This window comes from Lathamus discolor, chromosome Z (assembly GCF_037157495.1).
Source record: "Lathamus discolor isolate bLatDis1 chromosome Z, bLatDis1.hap1, whole genome shotgun sequence".
Taxonomy (NCBI): Eukaryota; Metazoa; Chordata; class Aves; order Psittaciformes; family Psittacidae; genus Lathamus; species Lathamus discolor.
In genome coordinates, this window is record NC_088909.1 from 28,301,246 (window position 1) to 28,323,390 (window position 22,145).

General features: G+C 39.9%; 1 protein-coding gene across 3 annotated transcripts in view; it reads left to right on the forward strand.

The window, feature by feature from the left end:
* The window catches only part of SKIC3 (SKI3 subunit of superkiller complex), a 56,605-nt gene extending 35,127 nt beyond the window's left edge, over positions 1-21,478 (forward strand). For 2 of the 3 annotated variants that reach the window (XM_065661098.1, XM_065661099.1), the window contains exons 30-42: positions 867-991; positions 1,805-1,928; positions 4,159-4,377; positions 7,440-7,512; positions 8,238-8,291; positions 8,398-8,509; positions 9,418-9,546; positions 10,174-10,295; positions 12,082-12,240; positions 14,802-14,954; positions 17,291-17,421; positions 19,019-19,142; positions 20,632-21,478. In XM_065661098.1, the coding sequence (XP_065517170.1) occupies positions 867-991; positions 1,805-1,928; positions 4,159-4,377; positions 7,440-7,512; positions 8,238-8,291; positions 8,398-8,509; positions 9,418-9,546; positions 10,174-10,295; positions 12,082-12,240; positions 14,802-14,954; positions 17,291-17,421; positions 19,019-19,142; positions 20,632-20,709 (1,603 nt within the window). In that variant the 3' untranslated portion in view covers positions 20,710-21,478. The remainder of the gene's footprint in view (positions 1-866; positions 992-1,804; positions 1,929-4,158; positions 4,378-7,439; positions 7,513-8,237; positions 8,292-8,397; positions 8,510-9,417; positions 9,547-10,173; positions 10,296-12,081; positions 12,241-14,801; positions 14,955-17,290; positions 17,422-19,018; positions 19,143-20,631) is intronic. The other variant, XM_065661100.1, reaches the window with a different exon arrangement.
* The last annotated feature ends 667 nt before the right edge of the window (positions 21,479-22,145 follow it).

The window sequence follows — 22,145 nt, forward strand, 5'->3', positions numbered from 1 at the left end:
TCACTTCTACCTGCCCTTTGAATGTGTACTGACTTGTGCAACCTGAAGCATGTGGGGTTGGGGTACTGTGTACATGAATGTGACCTGCTTATGACCCTCTCTTCTGCAGTTCTACTCAGAATTTACCGTTCCCTTCTGGTTCTGAGGGAATGCAGGACACAAGTATTAATGGATGAAGATTTTCAAACTTTGATACAACTCAAGCTCTGCTAATCAGATGTCAGCTGTCTGGGAAAACTTCCTATATTCTGAAGTTTTTGTACATGACACTAAAATTTCTAGGCTGTGGTAATTCATTCTTTAACTTCAGGGAAGACTTTAGAAGCAACTTTTCAGTTTCCTGTAGTCTCACATCCATGCCGTATGTGAGGTAATTCCTGTGTGCAATTTAAGCAAGAGGAAGGCTCCAGTACCTGATAACTAGTTCTGTTAAACGCAGTCCTGTATAATTTCTTCCATAGTGATCTTAGAACAAGAATGCTGTATGTCTGTCTGTATGTACGCTCAGCTATCTGTGTGCATGTGTACTTTAATTAGCCTTTTTGATGTTACTCCTTTTCTATTTTCTCCCACTCTTTTGTGTTAACCGTTAACTGACATCCTTACATACAGCTGTCATGCAGATGGGGAGGACTTTTTGGTGTAAGTTATTCTTCATGCGGAAGAGAGTTGGAGGGAATAGCAGCTGTAACAGAAGGAGGAATATTGCACATTTGTCTCCTAATCTGGCTCTTTCCAGAGCAGGTTGTAAGTTGCCTACTTACAACTGTTGTAGAAAAGAAGATACTTGTCTACAAGGACAGCTGCTCTGAATTGTAGCAGATGTTGGCATCATCCTTCATACCAGTGTCTTTTTGTTTTTACAGTGCCCTTGGTGAGTGTGATAAGGCCATTGAGGTTTATACATCAATACCCTTAACAAAGTTTGATGGCATTGTGGGGATAGCATTAGCCTACTTCAAGAAAGGACTCATACAAGAAAGTATCAAAGGTAAGCATCTGCCTAATTCAAAGCATTATGGGACAGATCTCTGGAGAGTAACCTTAATTTTTTATTTTGTCTGACCAACCTAGCTGTAGTTCAGTTTATTTCACTCTTTCAGTTCTAATGCGTAAGTACAAATTTCATAACTATTTTAATGAATTAGCTGTTCAGTAGGGTGCTACAAATACTAAAAGGTACAAAAGGAAACTACTTTTTTTCAAGTGTTTTAATTCAAAGGGAAGCTTCCCTTGTTCTGAAATGAAATGGCATTTCTGGAAAAATCAGTTCTGGGTAGGAGATTAATGTATTGTTCAGAGCGCTATAGTGATAAATATAGGTGCTATATGGTCATGTTCTGTACAGCTAAGATGTGAGACTCCCAAAAATGTGTACTGAATTGTCAGTACAGAATTGTAAGCTCTCACTAAGGAACAGCCAGCTCAGTATTTCAACTATCTCTTCCTTTTTTAGATGAAATGTGCCCATCTGAAGTACTATTTTGTAAATAAACTGTCACAGACGAGTATTTGTACTGTGTTCTTTCAGGCTTTTGCTGGATATCCTAATACTGCTTGTCAGTTCTGTTTCCACTTGATAAATATTAAACAATTCCCAAGCTCTTAACAGCCCTGGCATTTCTAACATACAGTTAACTTCCAAAGTCTTTGTCAACTTTTTTTTTTGTCTTCTATCTATTATTTGAGGTATGAAAATACAGTGAAACTGAAACCAAAGTGCCCTATGTCCTAATATCGTGCCTTTGTAGAGGCTTTATAAAAATGTAATTTTTCTCCTACTTTAATTCTGAATTTTTACCAGCCTATGAAAAAGCTTTGTCTGTTGCTGAGTCTGAAGAAGATAAAGCACATATCTTGACTGCCTTGGCAATAATGGAGTACAAACAGAACAAAGTGGATGCTGCAAAGACGCTGCTGTTTAAATGGTGAGTGGAAGGAATAATAATCCATGTATGATGTTTATGGTACTGCTGAATCCTCAGATTACTTTCGGGGAGATCTCATGTGAAATTTCTTCCTTTTTTATTTTTTTTTGGTGGGTGTGGATGCAGTGTTCCTTTAAGCTTATTCATGTGATTTATCCGTTTTATGGCCTATCTCTTCCATATTCTTAAAGCAGTATGGAGTGAAAGAGTTGGTGGGCTGGGCAGTTTGGATGTCTAAGTGTCATTGAATGTTTATCTTTTAAGATACGATGTAGTTTTCCTAAGCATGAGGCAATATTTTTGTTCTTTAGCTGTAGGAAATTTAGATGACAAATGAAAAAAAAATCAGTTTAAATAGTCAGAAAACTCCAGAACAATTGCGTTCCAAGCATCACAGGCAAGGACAGTCTTGTAACTTCCCCATGAAAAGAAGCAGACATGTATCAGTTGTTCACTTAAGTTATGAATGTCCTTTTTTTTTTTTTTTTCCCTAGCTATGGAGGCTAAAAGCCCATGCATCATTGTTAGTCTTCAGGTTGCTATGGATTGAGAACTAACATCTCAGGGCTATCAGTCAGGATGAACTCTGTCAGAAGAAACTCCAGTAGTAGCTGTACAGTCCCAGTCTTGCCAGCAGACTCCTGAAACAGTTAAGATTCATAATCTGGTACACTCTAAATCTTGACTAACTGATGATTAACTAGCTAGGAACCTGGTATTTCCTACATCCTGTTAATCAGTGCAGATTTCTATTTTTGTCATGAAAATCGACAGTGAGAGTTTTGTTGTGTGGGGATTTTTTTATTTGGTGGTTTGGTGGGGTTTTTTTTTCTTTAAACACAAAGTATTTAAGGAAAATAACATTGCAGTAAATGTATCTAGATGTGAATTGGAGGCACGGTGCTGCACAGATATACAGTGGATTTTACTAAAAGGGTCCATTCTGGTCCAGTAGACAGATGTTTTTTTTTTTTTTGCTGGAATTCAAGCTAGATGTCTTAAAGGGCCTGAGTTAGAACCTCACACAAGAAGCTGTCTTTCTTCTTTCTCATGACCAGCTTGTCACATAAATTTTTAGCAGTATGTCTTTATAGCTAATATGGTAGAATTCCACTTCTTATTTGTCAAAGAGCAGTGCCTTTGCAGCAGATAACAGTGCTGGCTATTTATGTTTAACAAATTTTTATTTATATATTTAAATATTTATTTATATTTACAAATTTTTCTTGCTAGGGACTGAAAACAAAGTATCAAATTGCAAGTTTACATTCTTGTCTCTTCTGAAGGCAGAAATAATAATCAGTAAGGCTTGATTAGAAGCCTGTAGTCACTGGATAAGTGAAAGTAAGCAGCACTTCAGTCTGTGGTAATGTTTAGGGCATTACAGTGAAGTAACTCCGTATTACTGTTGCCACACACTGTTTTGTTATTTGCCTCCATTCAGTTTGTATTGCCTTTACTGTAAGAACACCTTCACCTTGTACATCAGTTAAGGTAATTGATTTGGTTGGTTGTGCTGAGCTCATTGTTTTCACCGGATCTGAAGATCAGGGGATTAATTTAAGAATTCTTTACCTATAGCAGAAAAATTAGCTGAAAAAAATAATTGACTCTATCTAGTAGGTCTCCAATAAAGCCTGGAATACTATTTATATGAGGTTAAATTGCCTCTCATAATGAAATTAATAGAACAGTGCAACTCATGGGGGTACTGAAACTAGTAGATGGTGAAAAGCGTGGTCAAACTACCTTATGTTGGAGCAAATCTTGGTGTAAGCAAGACATAATTTCTGAGAAGATCCCTGTTCTTGGAGAATTTCCATGCAGCAGCTGTAAATAAATACACTACAGTGCAGGTTAGATACTAGTTAGAAGTAGAAATGTCCTCAAGAAAAGAAAATCATTGTCAGTGTTACACAGATTCTCTTTCTATTCATTTTGTGGCTGCTGCTGAGGGACACTTAAAGTGTCAGAGTCTTGCCAAGTAGTTGCATGTGATAAGCTTGGGTGCCGAAATGGCACACAACCACTGCTGTTTTCCATATCCTGAGACCTCAGGGATACTGATCTATCTTGATCCATGATCCAGCAGTGACAGGTTGTTAATTCTGTGCACCATACACAAGACATAGCAGCTGGAGGACTCAAAAGTAACAAGTACACTAATGTTAACAGTAAGTTTAATGTATGCTCCAAAATAGTGTCTTTTTCCCTCTCTATGATTCAACAGCTCGTTAAAGGAACCTAGTATGGAAAGTCTGATGGCTTTATGCACACTGGGACTTGTAAAGGAGGATGTTACACTTGCAACAGCAGCTCTGAAAGAATTACTGAAACATGGAAAAGGAAAAAATAAAATCTATGAGAGGTGCCTTATTGCATCTGCTGTTTATGCATTGCAAGGCAGAAATGTGGGGGTCCAGAGGGAAATCTCCAAAGCAATACACAGGTATGTCTTTTGTCTTTCTGTGGATTCCCATGTAAATACATTGTTTTGGTTATATTGGACAGTAAGCAAACCTTTGTTCCATTACAGGATTCTTCTAAAAAATAAAAAAAAAAATTAAAATTAAAAAAAAAAAATTATTTTCAAACAGTGTTCTCACTGAAGGTGAGAATACCAGCATCAGCTGCCAGAAGCTTGCTTTCTGATTTATGGGAGCAAATGGCAAAAGTTTCATGGCTTGCTTTCACAGGTTTTCTGGTTTTGTTTTGGTGGCTCCTTTAGCAGCTAGATCAGTTCACTGTTCTGTGCAAGCATTTTTTATCACGTGTAACAGAAACTTCAGCGTAAAAAAGTCTCAAGGGCTTTTATATAATAGCAAACAGCCTCTGAAGCTGTTGATTCTGTTGGCTAAATATCTGTGTTTAGATGCATTCTGGAAAGGGGGAACTTTATTCAGTGCCTTAAAGTGACCCGTCTTAGTCTCTCCAAGTGTTTTCAGAAACTCTTCTTTATGCAAACTTTTTTCTCAAACTGCAATTAAAATTCATTGCTCTTCAAGCTATGGTCGAATTTGAGATCCCCAGGAGAGTGAGAAGAGCGTGTAGCAAGCTCACTGCCCTGGACTTCAAAAGAGCAGACTTTGGCCTCTTCAGGAGCCTGCTTAGTAAGGTTCCATGGGATATAGCCCTGGAGGGCAGGGGGGCCCAAGACTGTTGGTTGATATTCAAGGATCACCTGCTACAAGCTCAGGAGTGCTGCATCCCAACTAGAAGGAAGTGCAGCAGGAGGGCCAGGAGACTCCGTGGATGGATAAGGAGCTGCTGAGGAAAATTCAAAGGGAAAAAGAGGCTTATAAAAAATGGAAGCAAGGACAGGCGGCCTGAGTAGAGTACAGGGATGTTGTCCGGGAAGCTAGGGACCAGGTTAGGAAGGCTAAGGCCCAGTTGGAATTAAACCTAGCCAGGGATGTTAAGGATAATAGGAAGGGATTCTACAGGTACGTAGCAAACAAAAAACAGAGTAGGGTCAAAATAGGCCCCCTGAGGAAGCTTTCGGGAGAACTGGCTACACAGGATTTGGAGAAGGCTGAGGTTCTGAATGACTTCTTCACCTCGGTCTTCACTGGCAAAGGCTCTGACTGCACCACCCAGTTCTTAGAAGGCAGATGCAGGGACTGTGAGAATTAAGACCATGGGCCCACTGTAGGAGAGGATCTGGTTCGAGACCATCTTCAAAATCTGAACGCACACAAGTCCATGGGACCTGATGGAATCCATCCGCGTGTCCTGAAGGAGCTGGAAATTAAGTTGCTAAGCCACTGGCCATCATATTTGAAAAATCATGGCAGTCAGGTGAAGTTCCCGACAACTGGAAAAAGGGAAATATAACCCCCATTTTCAAGAAGGGGAAAATGGAAGACCCGGGGAATTACAGACCAGTCAATCTCACCTCTGTGCCTGGTAAAATCTTGGAGCACATTCTCCTGGACAGTATGCTAAGGCACATGAAAAACAGCAAGGTGCTTGGTGACAGCCAGCATGGCTTCACTAAGGGGAAATCCTGCCTGACCAATTTGGTGGCCTTCTATGATGGGGCTACAGAATTGATGGACAGGGGTAGAGCAGTTGATGTCATGTACCTGGACTTGTGCAAAGTGTTTGACACTGTCCCACATGACATCCTTGTCTCTAAATTGGAGAGATATCAATTTGATGGATGGCCCACTCGGTGGATAAAGAACTGGCTGGACGGCCACACACAAAGAGTTGTGGTCAAGGGCTCGGTGTCTGGCTGGAGATCGGTAACGAGTGGTGTCCCTCAGGGATCGGTGTTGGGACCGGTCTTGTTTAACATCTTCATTGCTGACATGGACAATGGGATTGAGTGCGCCCTCAGCAAGTTTGCCAATGACACCAAGCTGTGTGGTCCGGTTGATATGCTGGAGGGAAGGGATGCCATCCAGAGGGACCTTGACATGCTTGTGAGGTGGGCTGATGCCAACCTTATGAAGTTCAACCATGCCAAGTGCAAGGTCCTGCGCCTGGGTCGGAGCAATCCCCGGCACAGCTACAGACTGGGCAAAGAAGAGATTCAGAGCGGCCCTGCCGAGAAGGACTTGGGGGTGCTGGTCGATGAGAAAATGAACATGAGCCGGCAGTGTGCGCTCGCAGCCCAGAAAGCCAACCGTATCCTGGGCTGCATCAAAAGGAGCGTGACCAGCAGGTCGAAGGAGGTGATCCTGCCCCTCTACTCTGCTCTTGTGAGACCTCACCTGGAGTATTGTGTGCAGTTCTGGTGTCCTCAACATAAAAAGGACATGGAACTGCTGGAACAAGTCCAGAGGAGGGCCACGAGGATGATCAGGGGACTGGAGCAGCTCCCGTATGAAGGACAGGCTGAGGAAGTTGGGGCTGTTCAGCGTGGAGAAGAGAAGGCTGCGTGGGGACCTAATAGCAGCCTTCCAGTACCTGAAGGGGGCCTATAGGGATGCTGGGGAGGGACTCTTCATCAGGGACTGTGGTGACAGGACAAGGGGTAACGGGTTAAAACTTAAACAGGGGAAGTTTAGATTGGATATAAGGAGGAAATTCTTTCCTGTTAGGGTGGTGAGGCACTGGAATCGGTTGCCCAGGGAGGTTGTGAGTGCTCCATCCCTGGTGGTGTTCAAGGCCAGGTTGGATGAAGCCTTGTGCGGGATGTTTTAGTGTGAGGTGTCCCTGGCCATGGCAGGGCGGTTGGAACTAGATGATCTTGAGGTCCTTTCCAACCCTAACTATTCTATGATTCTTCTATGATTCTATGAGAACAAGACCCTCAGCCCTGGAGTTGTTTTCTTCCTGTGAATGTTGATATGCATATTGTACATTTCATTTCTTTAACCAGAAATGTACTTCAGTCTTGTGTTGTTTGCTTTAAATTACTGTCCATGTCTATTTTCAGCCACAGCAGATTGTTTTCTTAATAGAACAAGATCCATTTGGGAATTACAGCAACTGCATACTGAGTTATGGAAGACCAGGTTCATAGCTAAACCATGAAGTCTAATGTCATTGTTCTTTTCCCAGTAACCCTGATAATCCTGCCCTCTGGTCTCTTCTGTCTCGGCTGGTTCCACTGTATGTGCCACAAAAGGCAAAAGTAAGTGCATTGCTGTAATACATACGTGTTGTTCACATCCTGAGGAGTCTTGTGTTATTTCTTAACTGGAAAAACCCCACCTTTCAGTACATGGACATTCACTAGTCAGTATAAAAATTTAAAGCTTTCATACACAAGCATATATGGAGCAATGCACAGGTACATACTGAAGCCACATACTCAGTTATTTGCATCTTTCATGAGGTAGTGATTCTTTTTCTTCTTGAAATAAAAAGAACTGCTAGAAATAGTCCAAGAAGAAAAGGCTCTGCTGTGTATGTTTCTTTTGTTTAGTTTTATGCATTATGTGTATTTCTATATAAATATATATTAGGATTTATGTATGTTCAATTTGGTTAATCTAGTCGATTTCACTTCTCACGCTAGCCAGTATTTCCTTGCCACTTTTGTGCTTATTATTAGTTATTCTCCAAATAAATACTCTTTGTCTTAATTTATGTCCATTATGTAAATAGAAATAGCACCTGAAAACAACTCCATATCTGTATGGGGCTAAAATAATAACGTACAATTAAACTCTTATCTTGAACGTCTTTTCCTAATTCTTTTTAGAGGAAGATTGTGCTGTAGGCAAGGAAAAGATCTCATTAGGCAGACTTTGTGTTTCTGATTGACAAAGCTAAAAAGATCTTGGCATTACATTTTGTATAAAATCTCTTAATCAGTCATATAACGAAGTCAATTATTTTTTTCTAATCTTGCAGGGGGGAGCTGTGGCAGGAAATGTTGCACATGCACTTGATGTAAACCGTGCAAAGGTTTGGCTTTCTTAAAATGCAGACTTTATAATTCCATAAATAATCCTAAATTTAATTCCATTTGATCACTTACAGTGTTAAGTCACATTTATGTTCTGTTTTATAGGAAGTCCTGGTGAACATAGCAGTTAATCAGCTGGCAGCAGGACATCACATGTTAGAAGATGAGAAAAACAATCCTCTGAAAAATATTCAGAAGGCAATCCACCTGTATCCAGGTTACTCTTGTTCTCAAACACAGTAGTGATTTTTATTTTTCTATCCATCAGAAACAAAATTATTATGCTAACAAAAAATAAAATCTACTTTCTTTGGGCTGTTTTGATACGGGTTATCCATGAATGATTTGGGGAGGACTCTTAGAGTTGAAATTTTAAATGTCATTCTGAGTTCAGACATGGGGAATTAAACCAGACAAGAGAAAAATTGCAGAGTTCTAAAGGTTTTTCTGAAGACAAGGGCAATTTCTTAATCCCTCAGCAGGAGAAGAGATAATTATTATTCAGTATATCATACCAAAAAGAAAAATGCATGTTCCCTCAGTCTGTATGCTGCACCAAGCAGAAGAGATTTATTCATCTATCTTGAGAATTTGGATTGGAAGTGTTCTCTTGCAGCATGCTGCTTATGAACTAGAAGCACCTGTTCTATTGTGAAATGGTGATCTTCATTAAATGTATGAAGTGTGACTGTAGTGGGGTTTTCAAGTGCTAATTTGTCTTGACAGTGAAATACCAGAACATTATTTCTTCTACTGTAATTTTGATCTGATGCATCAATGTGGCTGTGAGCTAAAAATTTCAGTAATCTTCCTACAGGCTGAAAGACTGACTGTGAGTGAAAACCAGTATACTTCACATTTTACTTTGTTAGATCTTCAAACTTTGTTTCCTTTTGCTGGCAAAATTCATTACCTTTGGGATGACAGTTTATCATCCTTAGCTGAGCTCTGTCCAATTCAGGACAGAGACTGCTCTCCCAGTCATAGTTTCTCTTCCTGGGGGTAGGTCAGGGTAAAGCTGACACTGGTGTTAGCTGGCATAAATGGGAATGGTAAAGACCTTTCTAACTGAAATAACAGTATATTTAGAATGGGCCTGAGTTGCCTTTAACCATTCTTTTCTAGATAATCCTACTGCCTGGGCAGTGCTCATGGCAGCCTGTCATGCTGAAAACACCATTGTCTGTCTAAACAACACTCAGCCAAAGCGAACGGATCTAGAGATGACACTTGTATCTAGAGTTTCAGCCAAAAGTAAGCTATACAAGTTTTCTAGTTTAAAAAAGTAAAATACAGTTGAAATGTTCTAAGCTTGCAGTATCCTTCTGAATTTTGGAATCTTGCAAGCTCAGTATTTTATCTGAGCTATTTTATCATATAAACTATTTATCATATAAAAATGCTAAATCCTAAGGCACAGATAGGGTTTATTTCCTAATTGAGGCTTGCTTTTCCCTCCAAAGCCTCAAATGTTGTTTTAAAATATTAGTACTGAACTGTGATGGCTAAATGGATGGGTGGGTGTATTATAGAACAGAAGTGCTCCTTACAAGGAAAGGCTAAAGTACTCCTGAGTTCTGTAACTTTTCCAATAGAGGGATAACCTCAGCCTCAGTCATGCTCAACATCTATAGTGTTTTCAAAACCAGAATTAAAATTCCATATTTGGTTGGTTGTTCTCAACCATTAGCTCGAATGGTATATTCTTTTTTCCCTTCTCTTGCTTTAAATTTTACTGTTTCTTAATGTTGCTACTGATAAAGAAAGCCGCATCAGGTTAACACTCCTGAAGTTCTCCCTTACCACATCTAGAGCATGGTACATGGTGTACAACTACAGCATATACAGTAATCTGGTTAAGCATTTTATCTGTTCTTGCAGCTGGAAAAAATAACCTTCCACATCATTACGTCCAGACTCTTGAAGACTGGTGTCTGTGTCAAGCTATTACCAGTCTGGAGGAGACTGGTAAACTCTCAGAAGCTGAAGCCCTTTGTACCAAGGTATGATGGTATGCAACTGGCAAATTGTGGTGGAATTGTACAGACATCATGATTTGTGTTCATTTTACAAAAAGGTAATTTTTGGATTAGCAACTATCTGTTACATCAGATCTACAAGATGCGATAGTTACTGGCATTTTCTCCCCCTCCCCCAGATACTTAATGTGTTTGCACTAAAACTGTGTTGTTAGTTGAAACAAGCAGTGCATGACATGGCAAAGCTGTGTCTGCCCTTGCCACCTTTATTCATTAAGCTAGTATTAAGCAAAACATTACAGAAACTCAAAGCAAGAAGTCCTAGTGGGAGACTTGCAGGGGATTTAAGTGTCTTGTGCTCTGTTGTGTTGGTACTCCATTTCAGAGCCACAAGTGGATGCTACAAGTTTAATTATTGAAGAGAAGACTCTTGAGGCAACACAGTTAGGGAAGGAGATTGGACTCTTAGTAAGCCTCAAGTGTGTATTTCATATGTTCATGAACCAAAGACTTGGCAGAAGATAAGCAGAAACCCAACTGGACTCGGCAGCACACATCCTTGACTTTCATGATGAAAAATGACTAATCCTGTACAAATGTGCTTTTTTGCTTACGGCATTTCTGTATAAACAATGAAGGAAGTTAAAACACCAACCCTCCCCCCTGCCACCAACAGATTCAGTGAACATGCTAATTCTCTGAGGGGAAGTTATTTCCTGCCTGTTTGCTTGGTGAGGTAGTGTTTTACTCTTCTAGCCAGCATCTCTACTCACCAGATACAAGTTGGTATCTGAGTATGGGGGAAGGTTATGATGGGTTTGGTTAATTAAATAGCTTGGGAAGAGGACAGTCAGTGCCTGCAATTTGTGAAGAGACAAGAGTAACATTCTCTGGTACTACAAACTCTCATAGACATTTTTGACACCAAGGATTCTCAGAAAGCAGTATAACGGGGGATGATGAGTCAGGCACTGGAGTCGTTCTCTTTGAGATAGGCAGCATGATTCCACACTTGTTTATGGGGGAAGTACAAATAGCAGCTTCTGTTGTGTTTCTGAAAGTATTTGCGTGTCTACACGTTCTTCACAAGTAGGAGCTTGCTCAGGACTCACAGACAGCATATTTTGTTTTAAAAAATGGGTGAAAAGTACAAATGTTGTTTTTTAGAACAGATCTGTTTTGCATTAAAATTGTTGGAAACACTGTGATTTAAACAGGTAAAATAACATGAATTGTGACTTGCAAAAACTTCACATGCTTCACCTGAAAAGGATACAGCAAAGATGCCTTTTTTTCTGCCTTTGCTTTTTTTGTGCATCTATTCTAAAAAATACTCTATAGGTGTCTGCTGTTATTGAACAGGAAATGCTTAGTAAAGTGCTTCTGTTCCAGTAAGAATAAAGCACCTTAGCTGGGAGAATTAAAATTGCTTGGAACATACTCAAGGTCATTTTAGCCACAGGACAGGGTTTTGCCTCCATTAGCCCAAAACTTGTAATGATTATGAAACCAAAGGAGAAGTAGAGGTCCGCTATTTACCTTTGTTTCAGAAACCTCTAAGGATAGGACATGTACAAAATTTAGGATGTACTTCAAATGTATTTTGAGGAGAGAATAATGTTATCTATTTTCATGTGTCAATTCCTGGAACACTCCTTTGTGCAGAGTAGGAGGAAAATGCTGTGTTGCAAGCATCCTGAGCATGCTTTCGATGCTGTATGCTGTAAAGACCAAAATGGAAAAATCAGAATATCTTCTGCTATTTGAAAATGATAATTTTATATTATGTTGAGCCTTGTTTTGGTTTTAGGGTTTAAAAAGCTGCCCTGAGCACCCAGCTTTGTTTTTGCTTTTGAGACAAATTCAGTGTAAGCAGCTGTTGCAGTCTCACAAAGAACTTCCAGACAACATCCTGGAGGAGCTTCGCAAGACAGTTATGACCAGTTCAACTTCAATGGCAGCCTGGCAAGTAAGTGTGGATCCTCTCCCTGACTTTCATGTGCTGCTCTCAGCAGAGTATGTATGACAAATAGGTGAGAGTTTGTTTCACTGTTTGCTTTTATTTGTCCACCAACAGCCAGTGACAGAGAAAGAACAGTTCATATTCAGTTAATTCTAAAGGTTTAACATTATGTTAACTTTCTTTAATAGCTGAAATACTAACAACCATTTTTAAGAAGCAGCAGACTGGGAGGCAAGAGAATTAAAAACTTGAGATAAACCCCTGGTACCTGTGTCTTTAGGGACCTGTGACTTGGTATGTGAGCAGAAACCCATGAAATGTTTCATAACCCATAAGAATAGGTGGAAGTAAATGGTTTCCTAATATAGTAATATACAATTCCTTATTCAGCATCTGAAAACCGAAGTAAGTCAAAAAGACTAACTTAATAATTATTCCATAATCTGCTGACATCAGGTGTCACCATTTGTTCGAGTAGGTTGAGTCTGCAGGGAAGAGATATCACTCCCAGTAACAGTGTTCTCTTGCTCCCTTCCATGGCGCTACAAGTGATCATTTTTAGGTAATACAGAGGTGCTATAACAAGCTTCATATGCTTTTCTGTGAGACAATCTGAGAAGTCTGTCTCACATATGCCAAGAGGTCTTTCTGGTGATGCAGCATATTTATTTATTTATTTATTTATTCATTTATTTCCTAACCGTTGCTCTTAGTTACGGTTACTATCCTCCTTACCAATGTTTAGCAGCACATTACTTAGAAAAATCCCATGTGTTTTTAGAGTCCTTCATATAGTTGGCAGGATTTATGGTGCTCCCTCTGCTGGTTCAGCAAATAAACACCTGTATGTGGTAAGGTTCACTAAAGTTGATTTCAGTCTTTAAGGATCAGGGCAAGGCTACTATAGAGATCTCCATTTCACCCATTACAAGGCTGCAGATCCCTTCTGGAATATAGGAGAATCATTTGTGGTGCTTTTTGGACACGTTTGATTTGTGAGACTTCATCTTTCTGAACTGCAGAAGTCATTCAGAGTGGATTTGCAAAGTATGGGAGCATACAAGACATGATTGTGTTCTCTATTTTAGTATTATATCTTGAAAATGGAATTAGGGTTTATATAAATTGTTCTAGCATCTCTTGCATAACCATGTGTCATCTTGTTTACAAGCAGGGAGAATAAGCAAACAGTGGAAGGGTTGTTTTAATTTGGTGTTTGGGGTTTTTTTAATACAGGCCACACATAAGATGCCTCTGAGGAAGTTCTTTTCAGTCTTCAGTTAAAGAAGATATTTCTTAGGATTGGATAGCATTCTGGAAAAGCCTGGCTGCTGCATCTGTTCCTAACAGATAAATCTGTGCTTTTATGTTTTCTAGCTCTAGGCTTCCTAAGAGTTTGATAAATGTTCTGTTTTACTTAAAGTATCCATTGCAATGCTTTATAGCTTTTTTTATAGCTCTAAGATAGAGGGGCCTTTAACTTTTCTTTTTGCTCAACTTTTGGCTTTTGTATAAATAGTTGTTTTGCAGGATTTAGGAGTGCTGCTGAGCTACTGTTCTGATGTCTTTTGTACTTTTTATACTGTGGCTTACCAAGAAGACAGAGAAAACTGATTTGGCAGAGCTGCCATTGTGCCTTTCACGAGAGTTCTTTTCTCCTTCACATTTTGAGTGCTAGAAAACTTCAGCTGTGAAGAAAAGACACCAAAGAAAGCTTTTTTACTGCACAAGTGGATGTGTTACTTTACAAAGCAGTTCTGCAGCTTTGTAATCGCACTAGTGCTAATCAATACTTTCAAGTGTGTCTCTTCTTAATGGTAAATCACTTTTATACATCAGAAAGGGTTACAAATTTTGTCCATTCTAACACCAGACAGTCTTTAGCTAGCAAAAGTCTAAGCACCTTTGCTTAAAAACAAGGGAATTGTCTTTCTAATAAGAAATTGTTTTGTTTGGTGATCCAGCAGATAATATTTCTAAACACGGCTTGCACATCTTGATGGATATGATATGCACATCAGGGATTTGCGAACTTGTGATGACATCTGCTTCAGAAAAAATGTGACATGACTACAGATATAAAGAGAGAGGAGTTAGAATCCTTTCTTTCTCTTCATGAGGAAATCGGGACATCCTGTGCTGGCAGAGCAGGCAGCCAGGACTTGAACTCTGCAAAGATCCTGGTGTCTGCTTCCTTTGCCCCTCCAGAGTTGGGTTGAAGGCTTGTAGCCCCAAGTCTACACCCATCATCTGAGTTCGGGCTCACATTGTAATGTCTTTCACGTTCCTGGCATTACTCTTATGGGCTGGGAAAACCTACTGTGTCCATGGATGGTCTAGGGAACTCCAAAATAAGTTACGGTAGTGAGGTGTGCTGCCCGCTCTGCAGCAGACTACATTTCACTGCAGGGCAGTGCGCAGCGTTGTTGTTGACATGAGGGCTGGGTGTGTGGTGGTGTTTTAGCTAATAACATGCTGTGGTACTCTCATAAATTTAATTAAATGATATTACCTAATGGATGTATGTTTTCGTGCCTCCTGAACTGATTCTGTTGGATTATTTTCAGTGGCTGGCAAATGTGTATCAGTCCCAGCGCATGATGGTTGGAGCAGAGATGTGTTACAGAAAGAGTCTGCAGTTGGCATCACAGCAGGGCAGCTGGAGCGGGAAGTTGTCCAGTCTGCTCAGGCTAGCTATGCTCGCACTGGAAGTCTGCATGGTAGGATAATCAAAATTATGTAAACTGCATGATTTAACAGGAGTTTATGGGATGTAGGACTTCTGCAGTCTTTAAATGAAGCCCTTTTTTAATTGACTTTGCATTTTATGAATGACAAGTGGAGGATAAAATGAGACTGCAAGGGGCAGTGGACTGTTCTAGAATCTCTTGCAAAGAGATGTTGCTGTGAAACAATCACGTAGAGACACTGTGTATGTAAAAAGCTAACTTGCTCAATAAGGCTTATTTCTGTAATAACAGATTCAGCTTGACCATCCAAACTGATGTTCCCATTCAAGTCTCTATGCTTTTGCTTAGACAAGTGCATTAGGAAACATTTTCACTCTGCTGTTGCTTGGAGACTTCAGTCAAGTTTCAAATACCTTCATGCTGTATGGTCATTTCTACATATGGTGCCTTGCCTTTAAGTATAAACACAATCTTAAGGGAAGTGTACCTTGTAGTATAAAGAAAATTATTCTACTCCTTGCACCAAGGGGGCAGGTGAACATAAGTTAGAACCATAGAATAGTTAGGGTTGGAAAGGACCTTAATATCATCTAGTTACAACCCCCCTGCCATGGGCAGGAACACCTCACACTAAACCATCTTATCCAAGGCTTCGTCCAACCTGGCCTTGAACACTGCCAGGGATGGAGCATTCACAACCTCCCTGGGCAACCGATTCCAGTGCCTCACCACCCTAACAGGAAAGAACTTCCTCCTTATATCCAATCTAAACTTCCCCTGTTTAAGTTTTAACCCGTTACCCCTTGTCCTGTCACTACAGTCCCTGATGAAGAGTCCTTCCCCAGCATCCTTGTAGGCCCCCTTCAGATATTGGAAGGCTGCTGTGAGGTCCCCACGCAGCCTTCTCTTCTCCAGGCTGAACAGCCCCAACTTCCTCAGCCTGTCTTCATACGGGAGGTGCTCCAGTCCCCTGATCATCCTTGTGGCCCTCCTCTGGACTTGTTCAAACAGTTCTATGTCCTTTTTATGTTGAGGACACCAGAACTGCACACAATACTCCAGGTGATGTCTCACAAGAGCAGAGTAGAGGGGCAGGATCGCCTCCTTCGACCTGCTGGTCACACTCTTTTTGATGCAGCCCAGGATATGGTTGGTTTTCTGGGCTGCAAGTTCTTGGCAAGTGTCTAGTCTCTTTAAGCATAGTCACTCTAGAAACTTGAAGTGCAGTATCAGACTTCATTATTGCTGTGATCATGGCTAATCCTTTTCCATGTATTTTAACAGATGATCAAGCTAACAGCCATAATCAAAATCAGGCAAAGAAACCCCATATATCTGAGTGCTTATAAAATAAAAGGCAGGCAGTTTTTCCAAGAATAAAGCTGCAAAGATACTGATCGTGGTGAGAAGAGATGATCCCCATCAGTGTAGGCAAGTCTCTTTTCTCAGAAGCCATATGCTTCAAAAGGCAGAATTTGTCAAGTGACAGGATTTTTCCTCCTATGATTCTTCTGTCTGTGTTTTAGTGATCTGGTCCCTGTTTCCTATAGCTCCTAAATGTCTCCGAAGGTAACAAGGTACCTTCTAACTTAATGCTACTTCTTAAGTGCTGGCCCGAATTCAGCCTGAGAATGTACAAGATAAGAATCTGATTATCTCATCTCTGTATTTTGCATGAGCAGAGTAGCTGATGAGTGGATTTCTTTTCAGCCTCTCTAATCTGGACTGGCTTAATGAAATGTGCAAAAGCCTGGTGAAAACCTTGCTCAGATCCAAGAAAGTTCTGTGGCTGATAATTGCTTGTCTCCCAGTTATCTGTCCAAATGAAAATTCAGGCACCCCTTCAAGTACAGCAATTTGAATGCTATCCAGACACAATAGGGGATAATAAGATTTTTCTGGAGGCAGAAAATACAGGGATTTGTTCAAGAGTTGCTCTATTACATAGTTGCCATCTTGGAGTTGATTTTTACTTCTGGTAAAATACGGTGTCACTTCAGGGGAAAAATTCTGTGTTCTAGACTAGTCTTGTACATAGGATGGAGATTTACAAGATGAAGGGCAAAGAAGGGTTTGTGATTAAAACAAGCATTACTAAAACATGTATGGAAAAAAAAAAAAAGCCAAGCAAGTGGAATGTTGGCAAGGCTGGACCTAGAATATTTAACATGACTTTTTCAGGCTCATCTAAACACTCATCTTTTTGTTTTAAAGGAATATCTTTTTAATCTGCCAAATGCTTCATACAACTCAGAACAGCTTGAATTGAACCTGCTCTTGAAAGAGCTGCAAACAAGAACTGATTTAGACCGCACACTACAATAAAGCCCTTTTTTTTTTGTTTGGTTTTTTTTTCTTTATCATAGGCTAATGTCTCAAATGAGCACTGGCCGTCCTTGGTTCAGGAGGCAACAACTGAAGCTTTAAAACTTACTTCTTGTCCCCTGGCAGCTCTCCTACAAGCACTGCTACAATATAATCGCAAAATGGGAGCAAGGTATGCAAGATCTGTTACGTTTAAATGGAACACACTGTCTACACAAAGCACAGGCAGTCATTATCCCCATATCTAGCTCCAAGAACTGAAAGAAAATTGAAAACAGGAATTAGTTCTTGAACTAGTTTGGCAGTTAAAAGGGAGGAGTTATTAGTAATGTGGGGAGCAGGAAGCAGCAAGATCTTCCTTCTTTTCTTAAAAAAAAAAACCCAAGTGTATGACCTTCATACTAAGGGAAAAAAAAGATCTTTAAGTCAACTTTTATTTTAATACCATGTTACCTAAATAAATTAATCAGGAGGTCTATACATTCTCAAAGGTCTTGTTAAATAGCACGGTGGAAACAGGTATCACTACCATATCTACTGCTGAGATTAATTTTGATCCTAAATTGGCCTTATAGTCCAAAGCTTGTGTTCATTCCTGAACAACCAGGTGCTCATTGTGGCTTTTTGAGGAAGTGGAGAAAGACTGAGGGGAGGGCTTGGAAGCCTTATACTTTTGAGGCAAACTGGCTTATTTTCTGTGTGGGCTTTTGAGGAGGGTAACAGGCAGACCAATGTGATTGTGATGGTTGATGATAATAACAAAATTGGGCTGAAAACTTACTTAATCAATTAAAATAAGTCTTACTACAATTTCTGGTATTAACTTACGTGAACAGTAAGGTATATCACAAGCTCTAGCTGATCTGCCTAGGTGTTCCAAAATACTGAAATAGAAATTAACCTAAAGTACAAATAACAAAAAAGACCCCAGATGCAAGCTCTCAACAGCCTGTGTTAAATCACAGTATACTGGGAAATCGCACTGGTTATAAAGGACAGAATTCTTAAAGTGAAAGCCAAAACTGACAGAGCACCAGCGAATGGGTACGATAATCCCTAAACTTAATTGCTAGTTTTTACTTCATTTCTAATGGCACAGTAAATTTGAAACTGTCTTGGTTAGGTATAAGATGGCAGTGTTAGAAGGTAGTGTCAGCCAAATAGAATTTTAGCCTGTGTGTAGTAGTCTATTCCAGTTTCTTTCTCTGCAATTTCACATCTTGCCTCTGTGTTTGCAGGAACTGCAGTACTTTTTGTGAGTGCCTGGATTAAATATGTGTGTGTATAATATGAAATTATATTTGGATTATTAAGACCTGTTGTAGTACCTGCTTCTCTCAGGTGCACTGTCTTCCAGCAGACTTATTTCATAGCTGTTGATCAGAATACCTGCAATACTTGCTCAGCAGATGACATACTGAAATCAGAGATTGTGCTGAGTTAACTGATAGCAAGATGTTTATTGTGTTATTGTAGCAGTTATAAAATCTGCTGTGTCAACTTAATTTGCATTACATGCTAGTTAAAGCACTAACTTGAGTGTAATTTATTAAGCATAACAGTGGTTGCAGTATTCCTTAACATTCTAAATGCAACTACATAGGAAACAAAGGAATGTACAGCTGTGCTCTCTCACTTTCTCATATGGTAGAAGGACCTTCCTTTATATTAGTCCTGGTTGCTGTTGCTTGCTCTGTGATACTGATATATTACATCTAACCTAGTCAGTGGTGATTTGATTTAGTTTATGTTTTGGTTTTTGCTTCTAGGGAGACTCGTCGAATGTTGGAGAGAGTGGTTTATCAGCCTGGGAATCCAGAAACCGTGGTGTCAGTGGCACGCTGGTACCTCCTGCAACATCTTTATGCCAAAGATGATCAAGAATTAATAGATGTAAGTCTGTTGCAGTCCGTTTTACACAGAAATTCAGTCTATTTAAATTGAATATTGTGCTCACAACTTGGAAGTGGGTAGAGGGAAGCAGGGAGGTGCTGGCTCGCCTGCTCTGGAGGCCGCAATGTTTGAGGTTTCCATGCTGAAAAAACATAACCTTAGTTTTCAAACTGCAACCAGCTTGTTTGAAAGTCTTCCAATCCTGCATGCAATACTAACAGAAAACAAACAGTAAAATCTCTAATCCAGACTGGCAAAAATTCTGCTAGTGGCTTGTTGGTAGACACAAGGACCTTTTTATCAGAATTTTACCAGAAGATATTCATGCACTAAAAATAGTAATTCCCTCAAGCCTGGCTTGAACAATGTGGCATCCTTGTCTTAAAAAAACTGAACAGTGGTGTGCTGTACTTTCTGTACTTAAGATTTTTATTATATCTGTGATGGTGCATTATTTTCAGCACATAGTTAATGGTTCATTAGTTTCTGTTGACAGTACTTCACAAATGCACGCAGGTCTTTCATGTGATATGGTGGTTCATTTGGGCTTGTAATTAGAATCACTTTGCCAATCACACTCTGCAGTCATCCTGCTAATATCCTCACTGCTGCCGCTGACACAGTGAGCTCTTTTGCCCAGATTAACAACAGTTCCCTGGTGAAACTAAGAATCTCTAACAAAATACATTTGGAAGAAGTAGGCTCAGAGTTCACAAAAATCAATGCATACACACAGGGATTCATAAAAAAGCTAGAATTAATGAGAGCAGATGATCCTGGTATGATCTCATTGCATTTGCTTCTGCAAAATCATCTGTACTCCCTGCCAATTTGTACAATAACAGTAATGGCTAGAGTAAAGATTTGCTTGATTCTACTTAGTGGTTTTCCTTTTCAATATGTATAATGTGATTGGATTACGAGAGAAGTGCCAGAAGCTTATGAACATTAGGCTGTCACAGAAGCTTTTTTAATGAGTAGAAAAGCAGCAAATAGGGGGGGTGTGAAAATAAACCAAGTAAAGTTAAATCTAAACGGAGGAGGGAAAAAGGTATTTTGGCAGTTTTAAGTAGCTGCAGAGAATGCTCCTGTTTGGCAAATTGAGATTTATGCAAACAAAATCAAGAGCAAGTGTATAGCAAGAGGCAAGTATATGGCAGCAGGGAGACAGGTTTCACCTGACTCTGCTCTTTTCATTGCCAGCAGGTAACTTTTCAAAGTTGGTCTCAGCCTCAAGTAACAGATGATGTGGTTGTTGTGCATTGCAAGTGACAACCGGTTTAGCAAGTCAGTACAAAGTAGGGGGGTTTAGGTGCCTGATGTTTTAAGCAAGCTGATGTGTCATGTTGAGTATTTCCTATCTGTGCTTATGGGTTGCTTAGTCTTTTAGGGAAATGGCATAGCAGAAATTAAAATGCATTTGAGATTGATGATAAAATACTAACAGCAAAATATTAAATTCTTCATTTTTCACTATTTTTCTCTGCAGGTGCTTATAGAAAATGCCAAAGCCAATGGAGATGTTAGAGCTCTGGAACTAAATGAGAAATTGTCAGCAAGTGCCTAGTATGGACTACATCAAGTGAAAAGTCTTCCTTTCATGCAACTTAATAGTCAGTCTTCCAAGACCTTATGTTGTTTGGGATTTTTCATTTGTGTCGGCTTTTTTGGTTGTTTTTTTTTTTTCCCCATTGCACCAACTACAACTTTGTCTTTAGTTTCATTTTTTCTTGCAAAAAGTAGGTTATTTTCCTGTTGACATGGGGGGGGGTTCCACCATAAAAAATATTTTTTATTTGAAAGAAATACCCTGAATTTTGTATTCGTTTTCTTCCTCACTTCAGCACTATTCACAGTGGAGAGTACTCGTGTGTATTTCTCCCTTTTGCGACACACAGAAGTACAGTATTAAATGCAAGTTTTTCTTGGAACAGAAATGTACTAGCCAGGTAGCAGCAAACTTTTCTTACAGATATTGTAAAACATTGAAAGATTTAAAATGTCTGTATTCCTCTGTTATACTTTGTTCTGCAGTTGAGACCCAAATCCACTTGGAACTTCATTATACTTTTTAAATATATATTTAGTTAAGTTTTAGTGGTGTATCCTCTTGACTGCAGGCTTCAGTAAACATTCCCATCAAGAAAAGCTTGTGATCATCAGGGACAGGATCATATTTACAAATGTGTATAACAGGCTCCGTTTATGTCTTGGTGATTCTGCTGCTGACTGCTTAATTGGATGAATCATGCCAGTGGTTCTTCAGACATTGTTATTTTGACTTTACACACATGAAATAAATGAAATAAAGCAATGACTCTAATCTGTTAACGTTACCATTTGGCTTTTCAAGCTGTTGATCATGATAGGTGTCCATACAATCCCTTATCATAGAGACAAGGGGAGCTTCCAAGGTGAGCAGTGAGATTGCATTGAACATACTCTCACTTGGTCTTGGAACCAGTTGTATAGGGCTTAAAGAGATAAAGCTGCCAAGCTGGTGTGTGTGGGGTGTGCATCTCTGTGACTATCCATGCACAGGGATCACTGTAAAGTGGGTGAGAGACACAAGTGTGACACTGCCACTTTGAAGAGGAAGTGGCTGGGATTCCTCCTGTGTGGAAGAGAGTAGAAACCTCTCTGAATGGCAAGAATCACTCCTTGTCTTCCACACTCTCAATTCTCCCACCCGTCATAGTGCAAAGTACCTTCCTTAAAAAGATTTTTCTTGTTAAATTTAGGTCAATTTTGGTTCCCTTGGCGGGCTGCTGTCATGTAGTCTTGAACTATCACTAACTGCAGACACCAAAAGGGAATGTTGCAAACGCCAGACTCGTGACTCTAGACAAGCTGTAACTTTTTTTAGCTTGCTGCTATTAAAAGCCTGGTGAAGTTCTTACAGCCTTTAGTTCGTGTCCTTGGCATATGGTCTAGAAGTTTGTGCCTCCTACTGCGGTGGTGGGAGAACCACCACCACCAGCCTGACGGCAGCGTGGTAAACAA